The sequence below is a fragment of the Haemaphysalis longicornis genome, unplaced genomic scaffold, assembly GCF_048455015.1.
Source record: "Haemaphysalis longicornis isolate Haplotype H1 unplaced genomic scaffold, Haemaphysalis longicornis Haplotype H1 scaffold_3, whole genome shotgun sequence".
NCBI classification, from domain to species: domain Eukaryota; kingdom Metazoa; phylum Arthropoda; class Arachnida; order Ixodida; family Ixodidae; genus Haemaphysalis; species Haemaphysalis longicornis.
In genome coordinates this window covers 84,990,298-85,005,768 of record NW_027526335.1, presented here as the reverse complement: position 1 = coordinate 85,005,768, position 15,471 = coordinate 84,990,298, and the positions used below count along the sequence as shown (strand labels likewise).

The following is a 15,471-nucleotide window of genomic DNA, read 5'->3' as shown; positions in this document are numbered from 1 at the left end:
ATTATTTTGATGAGCACAAAGATGGCTACTGTAATATGCTGCATTTATTTGTATGTGGGCCTTTGCTCTGCAGAACTTATATTTTGCACACGGTCTTGTAGTAACTCTTTTGTTTCCAGCAAGCAAGGTGGTGTTTCTTACAGTGAGCATAATTCTTCCTATCCAGGTTGCTCCTTGACAAGAAGTTCATTGAGCAGAAGCAAATCGAGGAGCTCGCAATGATCCCTGCCCGAGATGCCAAGGAGCTGACTTACAAGATGTTCATGGAGAAATTCGTCATGGCCCAGGTACAAGCAAACACATAATTCAGACTTCTCAAACATTGTGCTGCTGAGCTTGAGGGCGCAGACTCGATTCCCGGCCGCCGCCGCTGCTTTTCTGATGGAGGCGAAAAGAAAAAAACGCCCGTGTGTACGAGATTTCGGCGCATGTTGAAGATCCCCAGGTGGTCAAAATTAATCCGGAGCCCTCCACTACGGCGCACCTCATCGCCTGTGTTGCGTCAGCGCATTAAACCCCACAATCAATCAGACTTCTCAAGAACTTTGACTCGTGAGCATGCATGCATCTTTGGCATGGTACAAGAACATGGTATTGACAGGCGTCGTTTGCGATTTCAAGGAATTGCAGTCAAGCTGGTATATCAATACTGTTTGCCAGTGTGTGTGCAAATGGAAAAGGCATAAGTTTGTTCCTTAAACGGGTTAAGGCACCGAAAAGCATCAAAAGGCATAAGTGATACTTTAGTTACTTTTGGTAATACGGGGGTAAGTGACCATGCTCTTTTGGGGGGCCGCGTAGCCACCACGTTTGTGGGAAAGCAGCAGGTACAAATCACGCAGTTTTTCACTGTGAAATAAATCCTTAAGGGTGCGTTCCCCATTACTTATGTCTAGCGTTTCGGTTTTGCTTCTGCTTCATTCTGCTTCATATGCTTCAAAACCTGCATGTAACGAAAGCCTGGATATTACAAAAAATTGCAAATCTTAGCCAGGTCTAACTGTATAGTCAGCACTATTAGTCAGTGGTGTCAGATATGTTTTTCGGGGAGGTTATAGGCTGGCAGCATAAGAAACCTAAAAGGAAAGATAGCCTATGCGTCAACATAATTTTATTTGATTGTCTGATTTTCTTATTTTGTTTTTACATACTGTACTTATATGTGGAGTGTGAACAGTGTGGGGAAAAAAAGGCCGAAAGGCAGAGGGGACAGCAGGGGAATGCACCACTCATACAATTTCGGCGGGTGCTCTGACACTGAAACAACCCCCCTGGCTACGCCTCAGCTATCGGTCCATGCCTGTCGCCGCCTGTCCATCTCTCCTTAGTAGCCCATCTTTCCTTCTAAGCTAGCCATTAAGTCTCACCATTCTACCCCAGTTTGCTTAGCACCCTTCACTTAAATACATAGTAGTCCTAAAGTGAAGCGACGTTCTGATAGACATCCTCTCCCACCCATTTTAAGTGTCATCACACCCCACTATTTGTTCACCAAAGGAGCCTACCAGCATAGCAAAACAGGAGGTGGCCCCGTTGCTGCTTGTCATAGTACATTATTTTCATGTGCTACCTAATTCTTCTTTCCTTGAAATCATGTCCAGCATCTAGAACTTGTTTTATAAACGCTGTGTTTTGACGATGACCATGCTCTAACGGCATGTACCGGTATGTGTGTTTTCCAGTTTAGAGCTGAACTGAGCCTGTGCTCTCGTGGCCTGTTAGGCAATCGGCGTCGAGGGTGACAGTGAGGCTTCGGACGTTGCATTGAAATTCTATGTTGCTAACCTAAAAATGTTTCGTGTTAAAAAACTCTCACAGTAGTGAGGTAGCTTGCCTAAGAAGGAAGTCTGGGTTAAATATCATTTCTTTGCTAATTATGGAGAGCTTGTAGTGATGCTGGAAAGTTTGCCATCTCTTTCCTGACACATTGACGTGTCACAAAGCAGGGGTCCCTGTTATTGGTTGGCATTTTTTGGGCACTTTTGGTAATGCACAAATGCTGCCCTTGCATAGTCTGCCCTCTCTTGACTTCAAACCCCCCCTACTTCAAACCTTTGGGTGTGTTGATGCATGTGGGGGTGTGATGGCGACACGAGTCCCACTTTTATGCGAGTAAATATGCCAGCTGCCATTTGTGTTCTGTGGCCAACTTGATGAGTGCTTTCTTTTCAGGAGCTCCCAAGGACACCTGACTATGCCGCGTGCAGAATGATCTATCTGTTCCATGTGGACGTGCTACAGGTATGCACTGCCTGAATGCGGTCCAGCAGCCTGCATTTACCCGTCACTAAACTGTGCATGTTTGTGGGAAATGCTTTTTGTGGGCAATGCTACTAGGAATGTTTTTTGGGTGAAGTCTATTGTCCCTGCAATCTCCTCCCGCAAGAATTATAATCCGTTCCCTATCCGTTCCCTATCCCTATCCCTATCCGTTCCCTATCCATTCCCAATCCGTTCCCTATCACCAAAACTACGCGCGATGAGCAATCGCGCATAATTGTTCCCTCTCAACTCGACCGCGGACAACGCGACAAAAGCTGCGCGCTGTCTCCCGAAGAGAGGGGCGGCTCGCGGCGTTCTCTTCGGCGACATTCGGTCTATCACAGGCCGGGGAGTTTTCTCCTTTTCTCCGCAATGGGGAGGGGTCTATTTCTGGTCTGGTGCGCACTCAGGCTGGTATGGTGCTTTTGAAGCGATAAACATTTGTCAAGTGGTGTCATTGGAAGGGGTGTATTGAGTTCGTCACTCAAACTCCGCACGCACTCAAAACACAAAATATACACCAAAACTATGCGTACAGGTGCAGGCATAGAAGAGGTTGGTACACAGCGCCGATGACGGCGGATCGTTACAGGAAATGCGAGAAATAAACCGCGAAGTTGACCAGCGACAGCCAATAGGACAGCCATGGGTGCAGTGATGTCGTTTAGGCCATGCCAGGGCTGCATAATGAGAAGAACTGAAGAGAGCGCAGTTGGTTTTTCCGCGCCTTCCACAGCGATTGGCGCGCTCACCGCTTCACAGGCACGTGTAAAATTTGGCTCAGGTATTCCTGGCAGTGAACGTTGTGCAGGTTTACTTGCACTGCTCAAGGAGTGTTTTGGGGTCCCTTTAATGCATTTCTGTACTTGCCGTTTTCTCGTGAATAGTACTACTCCCTGCACATAGCCCTCACCCCCGTGTTATGCCCACAGGAAGACCTACAGAATATCCCTGCATATATCTCACATTATTGGCTGTGTAATGCAACCTTTAGGCTTCATGGAAAAGAAGTAATACTAATTTATGTCATTGAACATGCCAGCGGTGATCAAACTTCAGATAATTTTTTTTTCTCACACGTAAAAAGGGCATTAAAGAAGAAAAAAAGCAGGCAAAAGACCATATTGCTGTAAGGTAAGGCACATCTATTGAGCTGATTACATATATATGTCTGCTAGGTTGTCAGAAGCTTCACCCTTACTCTTGCCAGGGACTGTGCCTGTTTTCTTGTTGTCTTCAAAGCTGCACAGCGGCATTTTGCTTTGGACAAGCAAGCTTGCTTGCAAGATAGAAAAGATGGAGATGGCACTATTCGAAGGCTGAACAGAAAAACTTCACTTTATTTTTTCTTTTATTTATTTAACACACACTGTTAGTGTTTCTCGGTGGCCAAAGCAGGCGTGGTACATGCAGGGGTGAGACAGCTGCGCATATTGCGCAGTTTTGATACAAATTCATTTTCCTGCGCCAGGCTGCTCCAAAAGCTTGAAAATAGAAAAATTGCGCCAAACTGCTCCGAAAGAGTATGAGAGCCAAGGATTTTAACGCTCCCGTCAATTTCAGAGGGGGGGAAAAAATGCTTACTGACGGCATAATTTTCCAGCACCTTGAAGGTGATGCTGTTTGTAAAGGTTTAATTGATTGATCATTCACTAAAAAACCCGCATAAAGTTGTCCACGGGATATTTTTTTCGAAAGTCACAAGGTCGGGTTGCACATGTTATATTGTGCGAAGTTTTAAAGTTTTCCCATATAAAGTTTTTACAAACTACTTGTGCAAGTTGATTTTAAAACGGAAATTTTGGGAGCGCCGCATCTCCAGAAAGACATTGCTGGGTGCCGTCATCTTGGTGTGGTGAAGATTGGAAAACATGGCCGCTGGGCGAAGCAGTTTCTCGTGGTTCAGGCAGAGTGCTATTCACCGATTTCTACGGTGGTTTTGTTTATGGGGGTGGCCGGGTTTACGTTTGACCTGTTATGGGAAGTTACGCGACTCGAAAGACAGGGGTTCATCAAAAACAACGGGGTACCCGCGATATCGCCGTGTTTCGGTCTTGAGTGTGAGGCACGGTGCGTGCTTGAAGTGAAATTCAGGACTCATTGCGGCGTTATAAAACGCCGAGTTATTGTTGCTATTGACAGTGGGCTTGCGAGCGGCGGGAGTGGGACGATGGACACTGAGAAATGGCGGCGCAGGCTGCATCACCGCCAGATGTTCAAGCAGTGTCCAATAGCGGGACGGGCTATTATCGCACGCTAGTAATAATGGTTCATCTATCTGAATTGAAATTTAATGCCAAAAGGGAGGTGACTAAACATACCAATACTCTAATTACGATCGTTGTGAACGCCCACCTTGGGGCTTGAAATGGGAGGGCTGGTGGGGTGCGACGACTGCCACCACACTTTGCGCAACTTTTGCCATGACTCTCAGTTGTGCGTAGCGTTGAGTCTGGGATTACAAAAATAACTTCGGCATTCACGGGATAATAAAAAATCCTTAAAATTTTTTAGTTCTTCCAATAGATATTTGCAACGCAACTCCGCGTTATCTATGCATAGAGCCCAAGAATGTAAAAATGGTTTGAAAAAGGTAGTTCATTCCTTGTGATTCTCACGTAGAAAAAACTTTATTGAAAGTCTGTTTCAGTGTTATGTACGTTCAAAACCGATTACAAAGTGCACTCCCCCCCCCCCCCCCCCCCCCCAAGTGGCCAAAAATTTGATTTTTTAGGCTTCTAAGGTGACAATAAATGTCATTCTTCTGCTCCGAATCAAGGTTCTTCTGCTCCAAAATCGAAATTTCGCTGCTCCAAAAGCTGCTCCCAAATCTGGTTCAGCTGTCTCACCCCTGTACATGGTTTGTACATCCAGCGATGTAAAGTGGTGGAAAAAAAGTACAAACTCGGGGGATAGAAAACGATAAGCTGGCTAGGATAGAGCAGCAGGAAGATTGCAATGATTGCTGGGAACGACGCACGAGTCGCAGTGTGGCGTGCTTTGTGGTAAAGCTGAATTTGGAGGCAAAATTTGCCTGTTATCTGATTGTTTTGACACTCTCACTTCAGTGTGGCAGCATCTGACCTTGGAACAGCAAGTGCACTCGTAGTAAAGATAATACCGGTTTTACGTCTGAACACCAAAAGCACTCCTCTGTGCTTTTTACCATAAGCTGGCCATGTAAGATCAGAGGGAGGAATACAATAATGGCTGTGGGAATGCATGCATCAGGATGTAGTGCACATAGCACTGAGGCTGGGTTTTGAGGCAAAACTCGCATGTTACCCACACCCTAACTTTCCTCTTAAAGGAGCCATGAAGACAAAACACAAGTTCGGTTCATTCAAAAGATTGCCTCGTTAGAATCACACTGACACCACTTTTAACATAAACTTCGCTCGAATAAGCTCTATAATCAGGAAAAAAGGGAATGGCCATGCGACCCACTCGCTCATTTACCGCAACAGAATCATACCAGCCAGCTCTGCGATTGGCGGAGGCCGGTAAAAGCAAACGCAAATTAGGCAGAGCTTATAAGCTTGCCGAAGAGGCTATTTGCGCTTAAATTTAGCCCACATTCCTTTTAAAGCAGTAAGAATGGGGGGACCGACAGTGGAAGTTATGAAAGCACACGTAAACATAGAAGTTTCGATGCATACTGCTGTTGGTACTGCGTGAACCTGCTTGGTTTAGCTGCACAGGACTGCAGGGATTTGGGGTGGTTTTAGATGACACTGGCCGATTGACGCAAGCAACGGTGTCTTACGTGATCATATTTGTAGAGCGAGCACTCTGTTTCACGAAACGATTATTTTCTCCCTGAACAAAAACAAGCCAGGTTCAATTATGGTCAAAAGCAAACCAGAGGCAGAAAATGGCTTGTTACGATATGGTGGCACCATCTAGGTTCACTAACGATAAACAAGGTTTTCCAATCGGCTGCGGAGCAGTCGGTTCCCGTGATGTCATTGCAGACCACGAAAGCACACGATCTAGTGGGAAAATCAAAATTTTAACGTGAATTGATTAATTTCTCAGTGAATAAAACATCGTTTGCATTGGGACAAGCCCTGGGGACACTATAAAACATGAAATTTTTCGAGTAAAACAAACTTGTATTTTTTCATGGCTCCTTTCATGGCTCTTTTTCATGACTCCTTTAAAGGAGCCATGAAGAGAAAACACAAGTTTGGTTCATTCAAAAGATTGTCTCATTAGAATCATACTGACACCACTTTTAACGTAAACTTCGCTCAAATAAGCTACATAATTAGGAAAAACGGGAACGGTCATGCGACCCACCAGCTCATTTCCCGCAACAGAACCTATGTCGTCACATGAGCTAAGCTCTGCGATTGGCGGAGGCTGGCAGAAGCAGACGCAAATTAGGTAGAACTTACAAACTAGACGAACGAGCGATTTGCGCTTAAATTTAGGGCACATTCTTTACAAAGCAATAAGAATGATGGGACAAACAGTGGCAGTTACGAAAGCACATGTAAACATAGAAGTACTGATGCGTTCTGCTGTTCGTACTGCGCACAGCATGCTTGTTTAGCTGCACAGCACTACGGGGCTTGGGGTTGTCTCAGACGACACTGGCCGATTGACGCAAGCAACGGTGTTTTACGTGACCCCATTTGTCGAGCGAGCACTGTTTCAGGGAACGAATATTTTCTCCCAGAACAAAAACAAGCCAGGTTTAAATGCGGGCAAAAACAAACCAAACGCTTGCCATGGTATGGTGGCGCCATCTAGGTTACGGAACGTAAAGAAACGCGGGAACAAACCAACACCGCTGTACAGGGTGGAGACAACCTTTGAACGGTCCCGTTCCGCCGCAATTGGGCCAACGGGCTCAACGCGTTATTCTTTTCGTTTCCCACGAGACCTAGCAACGCGAAACAGACAATATGATTCAAACTTCTTCAGTAAACCACGTTGCGGCAATAATTTTAGCGCGGTTTTGACACAATGACTTGCTTCGGCGGCGACCGAGCAACCGAAAATGGCGGCGCCAGCGTATACGTGTCTCTACCCTGTACGGCGGATGCGTGAATGAAGGTACTCTAGGCTGCAGAGCGGTCGGTTCCCGTGATGTCACTTGGGACCACGAAAACGCACGATTGAGCGGGAAAATCAAAATTTTAACCTAAATTGTTTAATTTCTCAATGAATAAAGCACCGTTTGTATCCGAACAAGCGCTGGGGGCACTATAAAACACGAAATCTTTCGAATAAAACCAACTTGCATTTTCTCTTCATGGCTCCTTTAAGGGAAGACACTGGTTTTGAAACGACTTTTAATTTTCAAGTAAACTTAGTTACCATCTGACCCGCCACGGTGGCTCAGCGGCTAAAGCATTGTGCTGCTGCTGAGCTCAAGGACGTTTGTTCGATTGTGGCCACGATGGAAGCAAAAACTGAAAAAGGCACCAGTGTGTCGAGATTTCGGCACACTTTAAAGATCCCCTGTAGGTGGTCAAAATAAATCCGGAGCCCTCTACCACTACGCACCTCATAGTGGAGGTGTAGCTTCGGTGTGCACAACCCCACTAGTATCACAATCGCTTTGTTTTCTGTATGCTGCACTCAGCAGGCCCACTCGATATTGCTTCTCCATTTACAGTAGCCGACCGATTTTTGGGACATGGAGGGGAACGAAAAATAGTTTGAACAGAAGAGCAGGCTGAAAAATCCGTGAGTCATTACTCCTATGAGACTACTGGTGGTTCTTCGGGAAAGTCCCAAATATCCAGCAAGTCGGAATTTTTGGAGTCCGAAAAAACGGTTGGCTACTGTAAATCCGGACATGTTGGGTGCCCTCAGTTCACCGCTATGCCTTCCCTCGAACGGTGTTGCAGCTGTGCCGGCAAGTGCTGGAGTTCTGCTACCGGGGCCTGTCCAACCTGGTGCTTCGCAGGGAAGACACCGTGCAGGAGCACCGGCGGCTGCTGGACAAGAAGCAGCGCGTTGACCTCATCGTGGCCACCATGCAGCAGAACGGGGCCGCCGCCGAGCAGATCCAGGAGGTACGCTGAAGAAATCCGTGGGGTCTGTTGCATTGTCGGGCAGTCACGGCGTAGCTGGCTTGGTAGTAGGTCAGTGAGCGAAGGGTCATCATTGTTGCCATCTGGACGCAGGAGATTGGCTAAGCAGCCAACGGTTAATCGGCACGGTTTCCGCCGTAGTCTTCATCCACATGTGGACGGTCTGCGGCAAAGCCGTCGTCATTGTTAACGTTTTTGTCCACATTGGCGCAGGATTTCGCCAAGTGGGCTAAGTGAGCATGACTGGCAATGTTCATCGTCATTGTCATCCTTGTCAACCCTCCAGATTGGCCAGATTGGTAATATTTTTCGACATGCAAGCAGGCAGTCTAATCGTCATAACTGTCATCGTCAACACAGGAGAGTCCAAGATTGCTAGGTGTGAACCGTCATAATTATTACTGGTGCCTTTGTGTGCAGCACTTGATGCGCTCAGTGACATTTAGCAGCCAGTTTCTACACAAATCAGTCGCCGACAGCGGTAGCGAAATTGCAACACCCCTCCTACTGTCATGAACGTAATACCTGTCCCATTTTGTTTACTTGGCTCCTCTTTGAAACTCTAAGCATGCTATTCCTAAATGTAATTCCACTTCTCGTCCAAGGCGGTTTTTCTCTGTGGCATTTCTTGTTAAAAATTGTTTACGGAACAAACGTGGAAAACGTGTGTGTTCATTTCAACGGCACAAAATGCACCTGCCCTCACCTAGTAAGATTGTTCGGGTTTGAAAAAATGGATTTAAGCTTAATAATTGGTTACCGAATTTAGATTTTTTTGCAATCTTAAAAAAGAAAAATGTGAAAAAGTACAACGTTTTGAAGCTCTAACCTGACTGGTTTTCATAGACCAGCATAGCGATCAAGTTATGTGAAAGTTAAGCAGATGAATTATGATGTTAGTTTACAGGTTAAGCACTTAGCACTTATGCTGACATACGTTGTGGAACAGTTAAAGTTACAGCAAATTCTGGTGCAACGTACATTACTCAAATTAACGTTATGACATAGTTGCAATAATTAGTAGGTGGTCCTTGGCACAACAGTAAGGTGATAGCTGTGGGCTATTGGTTTATGAGTCGCATCATAGAGTCAACATTGTAAGCTCTTCAGATGTTCCAAATGGCAGCCTTAGTCTAGACATAAAAAAATTCAGGAATGATCAGTCAGAGGTGGTCTGGTGTACCGCCACAGTATTGCTGATTTCCCAAAGGCATCCGAACTATTGGTGATTTCCTAATGCGGCACGTCTTAGTTTTAAGACGTATCAGCTCAAGGCCATCACCCATGAATTTTATGCAGAAAGTGTGGCAAATGAAAAATTGTTAGAGCAATTGATACTAACATATTGTGCAATTGTTTTTATGCTATTGCAATGGTGGTGTTGTGGTCATTGCAATAGGCTTATCTGTGCTTTATAAGGCATCATGCTGTTTGTGGGCACTTATCCAAATAAATAATGCAGAAGCTGAGACGACTTGGTTTATACAGTACCGATTGGTGATTTCACTGTAACCATTCAGGTGATAGTTATGACTTAAAACATTTACGTTTGCGTTGGAGCGCATTTCCTGTGGTGGGCAAAGACTAGATCATGTGTGTGAAGGACGAGGACATTTCCAGTTTGCTCCTAGTGGAAGCACTTGAATTCTGCCGTTTGTAACAAAGCACACGTGTTTTGATCTTGACCAAGGTAAAATGAGCTATTTTTGTTGTCAATTTTCTTCCTTTCCAGCAGTGACCGCATTTTGTTTTTTCCCGGCAGGTGAAGGACATGATCACTCCCCCTGAAAGGAAACAGCTGGCCTACGTCAAGCATGTCATGTCCAAAATGGAGCTTAGTGAGGTGCAAATGGATGAAACCATTGTGATCCTGCAGCTGTACATTGCTTCGGTGCAGAAATAAATTATTTCGACGTTCTAGTGGTCACTGCTACTGGTAACATCCTGGACTGAGGTTACAAAAAAAATTCTTTCCTTCCATTTATCCATTCCAGTCACTCATATTGGCGAAAGGTTTTGGGTGGATTCGTAGCTTGCATCAGCCACAAATCAACACAAATTTCTATTGCTTTGGTGGCGACTAACCATGCAAATCAATTAAAAAATGTTTCTGCTGTGAAGCCACTTATTATTGTTTGTCGCTTCAGTTGACGAACAGAGGCATCCACTATGGTAAAAAAAGTAATCCAGCTTTGGCACTCAGTGCAATGGCTAGTTTCAAGACTGCATTGTAGTGGGCTGTTGGGCAGAAATTTTGTAGCGCGTACGAAAGGGAAAATGTCTTAACTGAAGCTGCACCAATGTCATGCATTTTTGAGTATGGCAGTCTCTATGAATAGAACAAAGCTGGATGCATTTACAGGCAGACTGTGCGAGCACGTCAAAGCTGCTTAAAATGTGGTGTGAGCAAGCAGACTGGGTGCTGGCTTATCATTTTTTGGTGTCTTCAGTAGCTTTTGCGGAAGTGAAGTGTTCGAGTTTAAATGAACTACAGACATCTCTGGCAACGATTAGCTTGCACAAAGCAAGTCAACCAGTAGACATTCCTGGACAGCAAAAGATGATGCGCACTGGTGTTTCTAGCGTAATGTGCTAGACTGACCCAATCGTTTCCCAGCTATAAGATAAAGCCACAAACTTTCAACACCCCCCCGCCCCTCCAACCAACTCTGACATCTATAGTAGTCACCTTCTTTTATTGATAAAGACGTCTACTTCCCCTTCTTCCTTTTCTAGCTCGAGCAAGTACTTGCCTCAGTGATCATATGCAGAGCACCAGATAGCAAACGTATAACGTAAGCAATTTTCGTAACCTGAAGAAATCTGGGAAGTGACAGCTCCTTTCTTGCATAAACGCTGCTCAACTCGATTCCCTAGCGAGGTACTTGCCATTTCGAAACAAAAGAAGCCAGATGCACTGTCAAACATGCTCCCTGCGTCCTTTGCCACCACTCATACAAGTGTGCTGAGAGTGTGGCTCTTGCACACATCTCCTTTGTTTTAGGGTTGAAGGACCACTTTTACCAGGCCGAGATGGGTTTCTGCCCCAACTTGCGTACTCGTGATAGCCTGTTTTGTTAAAGGAAAATGTGCTGAGGATGCAGGCAGTTGACCAAGAAGTTTGCTACCTGAAAGTTTCCCTTGCAGTGGACCTGAGAAAGCTTTCAATAGTGTGACACACGAGACGATCACTCATGTGGCACGATGTTGTAGGTTGCACACTCAACTTCATATGTTCGTTCCTTCACGGTTTTTAAATGCAGAGCATTTCTTTAACTCACGATGTCACCCGTTCTAGGCGTCCGTAGTAGTCTGCATCGCTCGCCTCGACATGCCCGGCTCAGACGTTTCACTATCGGCGCGATCAACATTCGATAGCGCGCCCAGGCACGTTTCAAGGACACTCTCCCCTCTCTCGGACTCAACGTGCGCCGAGGCTGCCAATTTTACTGCTGACGAGCGCTCTCTCGTCAGCAGTTGCCACAAGTGCAACAGCATTAACGTAACGCAAACTACTTAACGTCGTGCGCCCCCGGAAATGCTCTGCATTTGATCGTGCCCCTCGCGAGGGGGATGTTTCACTGCGTCGCCATGCGAACAGTTTGTCACGCTTTAGTTTCGAGTTCGCCGCCGCTCGCTTCTTCGTTCGTGCACCGGCTGCGGTTGTGAGAGAAGGCGCTTCAAATCCTACCGCGTTGGTCGCCCCTTTGTAATCTGCACTTACGCTACTATAAGTTTTTTCTTTGCGGTTCCTGTTAATGGTGACGCAGGCCGAATATATCTAAATGTGGTTGGAGTACCACAAGGTTTCATACTATCGCCAATGCTTTTACACTTAACTGTATATTGACCTGGCTAAGCAACTGAAGGAGATAACTAGGCTTCACTATCTATGGTGATAATGTTTTGTTGTAGATCATCTTCCAACAAGCAGCTGATCAGCAGGAAACTACAAGTTGCACTGGAAATTGACAACTAGAGGTAACAGTACTGCTCACAAAGCAACATGAGTCCTTCACCCGAGGAGATCACTTACATTGTAGTCAGTGGTAAGTCGGGAGACAAAATGTACATTTCTCTTTCTTTTTGGTGGTGAGCTGCTAGAGATGGTGGAAAAGCCAGACTGCCCATACACGTAAATACCTAAAAATTACTCGAGTCGAGGAACATCTAGTTACTGCCTTTATGCCATTGCCTCGCCTTGCAGTGTGACCTCCACCGGGCGCCATGAGAGACGAGTTAAGACATCACAACACATTTACGTGGAAACAACCTTTGATGAACGCAAACGTGAGGCATCACTTTCTCACCATGCATTCCTCTTCACTGTTACGGAATCAAACTTCGTGATTTCCACATAAGCAGATGATTTGTAGAGCTAGCTCACATGTCAACCAATTTGTCTGCCAACTGCCTCGATGTTTAAACCGACTACCAACCTGTGCTTCAAGCCTGCAAGTTTTTACCCACACTCTTACCAGCACACCTCATCAATATTCTTGTAGTAGCACAGCAGTCAATGGTGTTTTTGCCACCTTACATTGGACTTCTGGTCACCAAGGAATTGAGGGCAACAAGGGAGCTAAAGAAACAGCACATGCACTCCTCTTAATCCGCTTTTAGGGGCAAAGCCTCTTGGGGGCTGGGACAGTTGGAGTCTCTCGTCGTCGTAGTCGTTTCATGTAGTTGGGGTACTGAAACACCGGGAAACTCGTTTACGCGTCGCGCAAGAACGTAACGCGTACCGTATTTTCGGGTGTATAAGTCGCAGTTTTTTTCTGAAATTTTTGTTGGTAGGACTTATCCACCGGTGCAACTTATGTATGGAATAAATCTGGTACCTGGCGGCAGCGCATGGTCCGCACTCAAAAAGGTGCCTGTGTGCTGCATGATGTGAGCGCACGTCAAGAGACACCGCTCTATGGTCTAAATGAATTATTTGTTAGCAAGTCGGAGGAAGAAGGCTTTGATGGTTTTTCCTAAACGCCGTCTGTAAGCACATGGCATCTGTGTGTATCAACAAACAATTTTTGAGAAGTTCTGTCTAGACTTTGGACAGTAGATGCACGCGTCTAGCACTGCTTAGGGGGGGATGCGTTCAGAGGCGGCAGCCGCCGCAACCATGTACTTTCGCCGCACTTTCTAACGAACTGATCCTCTACGAGTTTGCCTGATTAACAAGTGCGTTTTGTACACCGGTGGGTCTTATACACTGGTGCAACTTATGTACTTCTTTTTTTCGGAAAAACTCTCGTTTTGAGGGGGATGCGACTTACACAAAAGTGTGACTTATAGACCGGAAAATGCGGTACTAAAAAAAACACCGGGACACTCATTTACGTCTTGTGCAGGAGCGCTTCGTAACACATGCTAAATAAGCACCGGGACACTCGTTTACGCCTCGCGCTAGAACACTTCGTGCTTCAAGGACACCAGGCTTTTATAGCAAAGCTGTATACCTGTACCCAACACCACTTTCATCTCTATTGGCAAAAAATGCCAAGGCACCAAGAATACACTTGTATACAGCATGCTTCGCCCTTCCCCAGGTTTCACGTTAGTGGAGATGGCCCGGGATTTTTTTCTAACTACTGCACTGCCTCTGGAATCCAACGACACACACGCAGAGTGTGTACCGATCCGCAAGAAGGAATCACAAGCCATCATTCCTTCTATGCAGAGGGCGGGGCAGCCGATGTTGCCCAGGATACCGTTCCAAGCTTTGTTCAAAACTGGTAAAGGTCGAGTGGTGGCGGAGGTGCCAGCAATGACGGGAGCAACCACCAGCTTATCATGGATGCTCATTCTCCTCCCCACTGCCACCGCAAGATCTCTGACGCGTCAACACAGACCTGCTGGCGGAGCCACTCAAGTACCCCGACTGCTGCCCATCTGTTATGGGAGTATTGGGCTCCTCACTCGAAATGTCACCATGGTACAATCAGACACACAATAAGATAGGGCAGACATAGTTCAAACACTGAACTCGCACTCTGATTATGGTGAGTGCAGTTGCACTGCACATAAAAATTCAAGGCCATTCTGCCTTGTGAAGGTGGATGACCAGAGGAGGAGGAGGAAGAAACTTTACTGAGCAAAAATAAATCATGGGGTGGCTTCCTAGTCTGGAAGTCCATGGGCAATCCTGGCTCTGTCCGCTCAGTCAACCAAGATTATTGGAACTGTACAACACATGGGGGAGTACACACGTTACCATTTGTCGTACAAAGTTGCAGTGCAGCACTGCGCAGTAAGGAATGCTTGCACATTCTGTGCGTAGCAAATGTTTCTGCACCTCTAAGGGACTTAATATTTTGAACTATCGTTATTTGTTCTCGAGTTTTGCTTGTTTACTTTTAGGAGTTGGTCTGCTTAATTCGACTGCTAAAAAGTTAAAACAATGTTTTCAGTTTATCTGCACATAAATGTTGCGTTGGATTTTACTTTTATTACCAGCATTTCAGATTAATTAGCTTTCCCCTTTAAAGTTGGCGCACAGGATAAGCTCGAAATTTAGTATGACTACTAAACATCTCAGAATTCTGTCTCAATGTAGGGATGCAGAAACAGTTGGGCAAAAGGCGGGTTAATTAGGGCATGCGCCCGATATTTTTTTCCTTAATATTTGACGAGTCCAGCTTTTCCCTGTATAATGGGGTAACCACAAATGCCTCAAGTTTATACTAAACTGAGGTACCTATTCGTTAAATCCATTACATTTTTAAAAACGTTTTGGCAATTTGTAGTTATGCCTGATCTTGGTTCAAAATTTTCGGACTGCTTTCGAGATTTTTACGTGTTGAAAAGCTATTTTAGCCTGTTCCCAGTTGTTCTGGTCTACCTTATTTACCTATCAAGATCATCAAGTAATTATATACTGCAATCTACCCTTATTTTCTAAAGAAACTCATCGGGCACTTAATGCTTACGTGCTTTGAGGGTGGAAGCTTTGCGATATTTATCAAGGTCTTTGCTGCTACATTGCATTTGCACCACTGTGTTCACTTTCATTTCTTTGTCTTCTAGTGCAAATTACATCGACAGGCCAACTGGCCGCACTTAAAGCAGCTTCTCCAGAATTGAGGCCCTTCTGTGGCTGGTGTGCACTTGTTCTACTCACCACCGCTACATTCACCAGTCATGCGGCACGCAGCAGACC

The 15,471-nt window shown here is 45.6% G+C and overlaps 1 protein-coding gene across 1 annotated transcript in view; it reads left to right on the top strand.

Annotated features, from left to right (window-relative positions):
* Polr3c (RNA polymerase III subunit C) overlaps positions 1–10,239 on the top strand; it is a 35,689-nt gene extending 25,450 nt beyond the window's left edge. Inside the window, exons 8-11 of the mRNA XM_077703619.1 lie at positions 167–287; positions 2,173–2,241; positions 8,127–8,294; positions 10,075–10,239. Of these exons, the coding sequence (XP_077559745.1) occupies positions 167–287; positions 2,173–2,241; positions 8,127–8,294; positions 10,075–10,215 (499 nt within the window). The 3' untranslated portion in view covers positions 10,216–10,239. The remainder of the gene's footprint in view (positions 1–166; positions 288–2,172; positions 2,242–8,126; positions 8,295–10,074) is intronic.
* Positions 10,240–15,471: the final 5,232 nt, after the last annotated feature.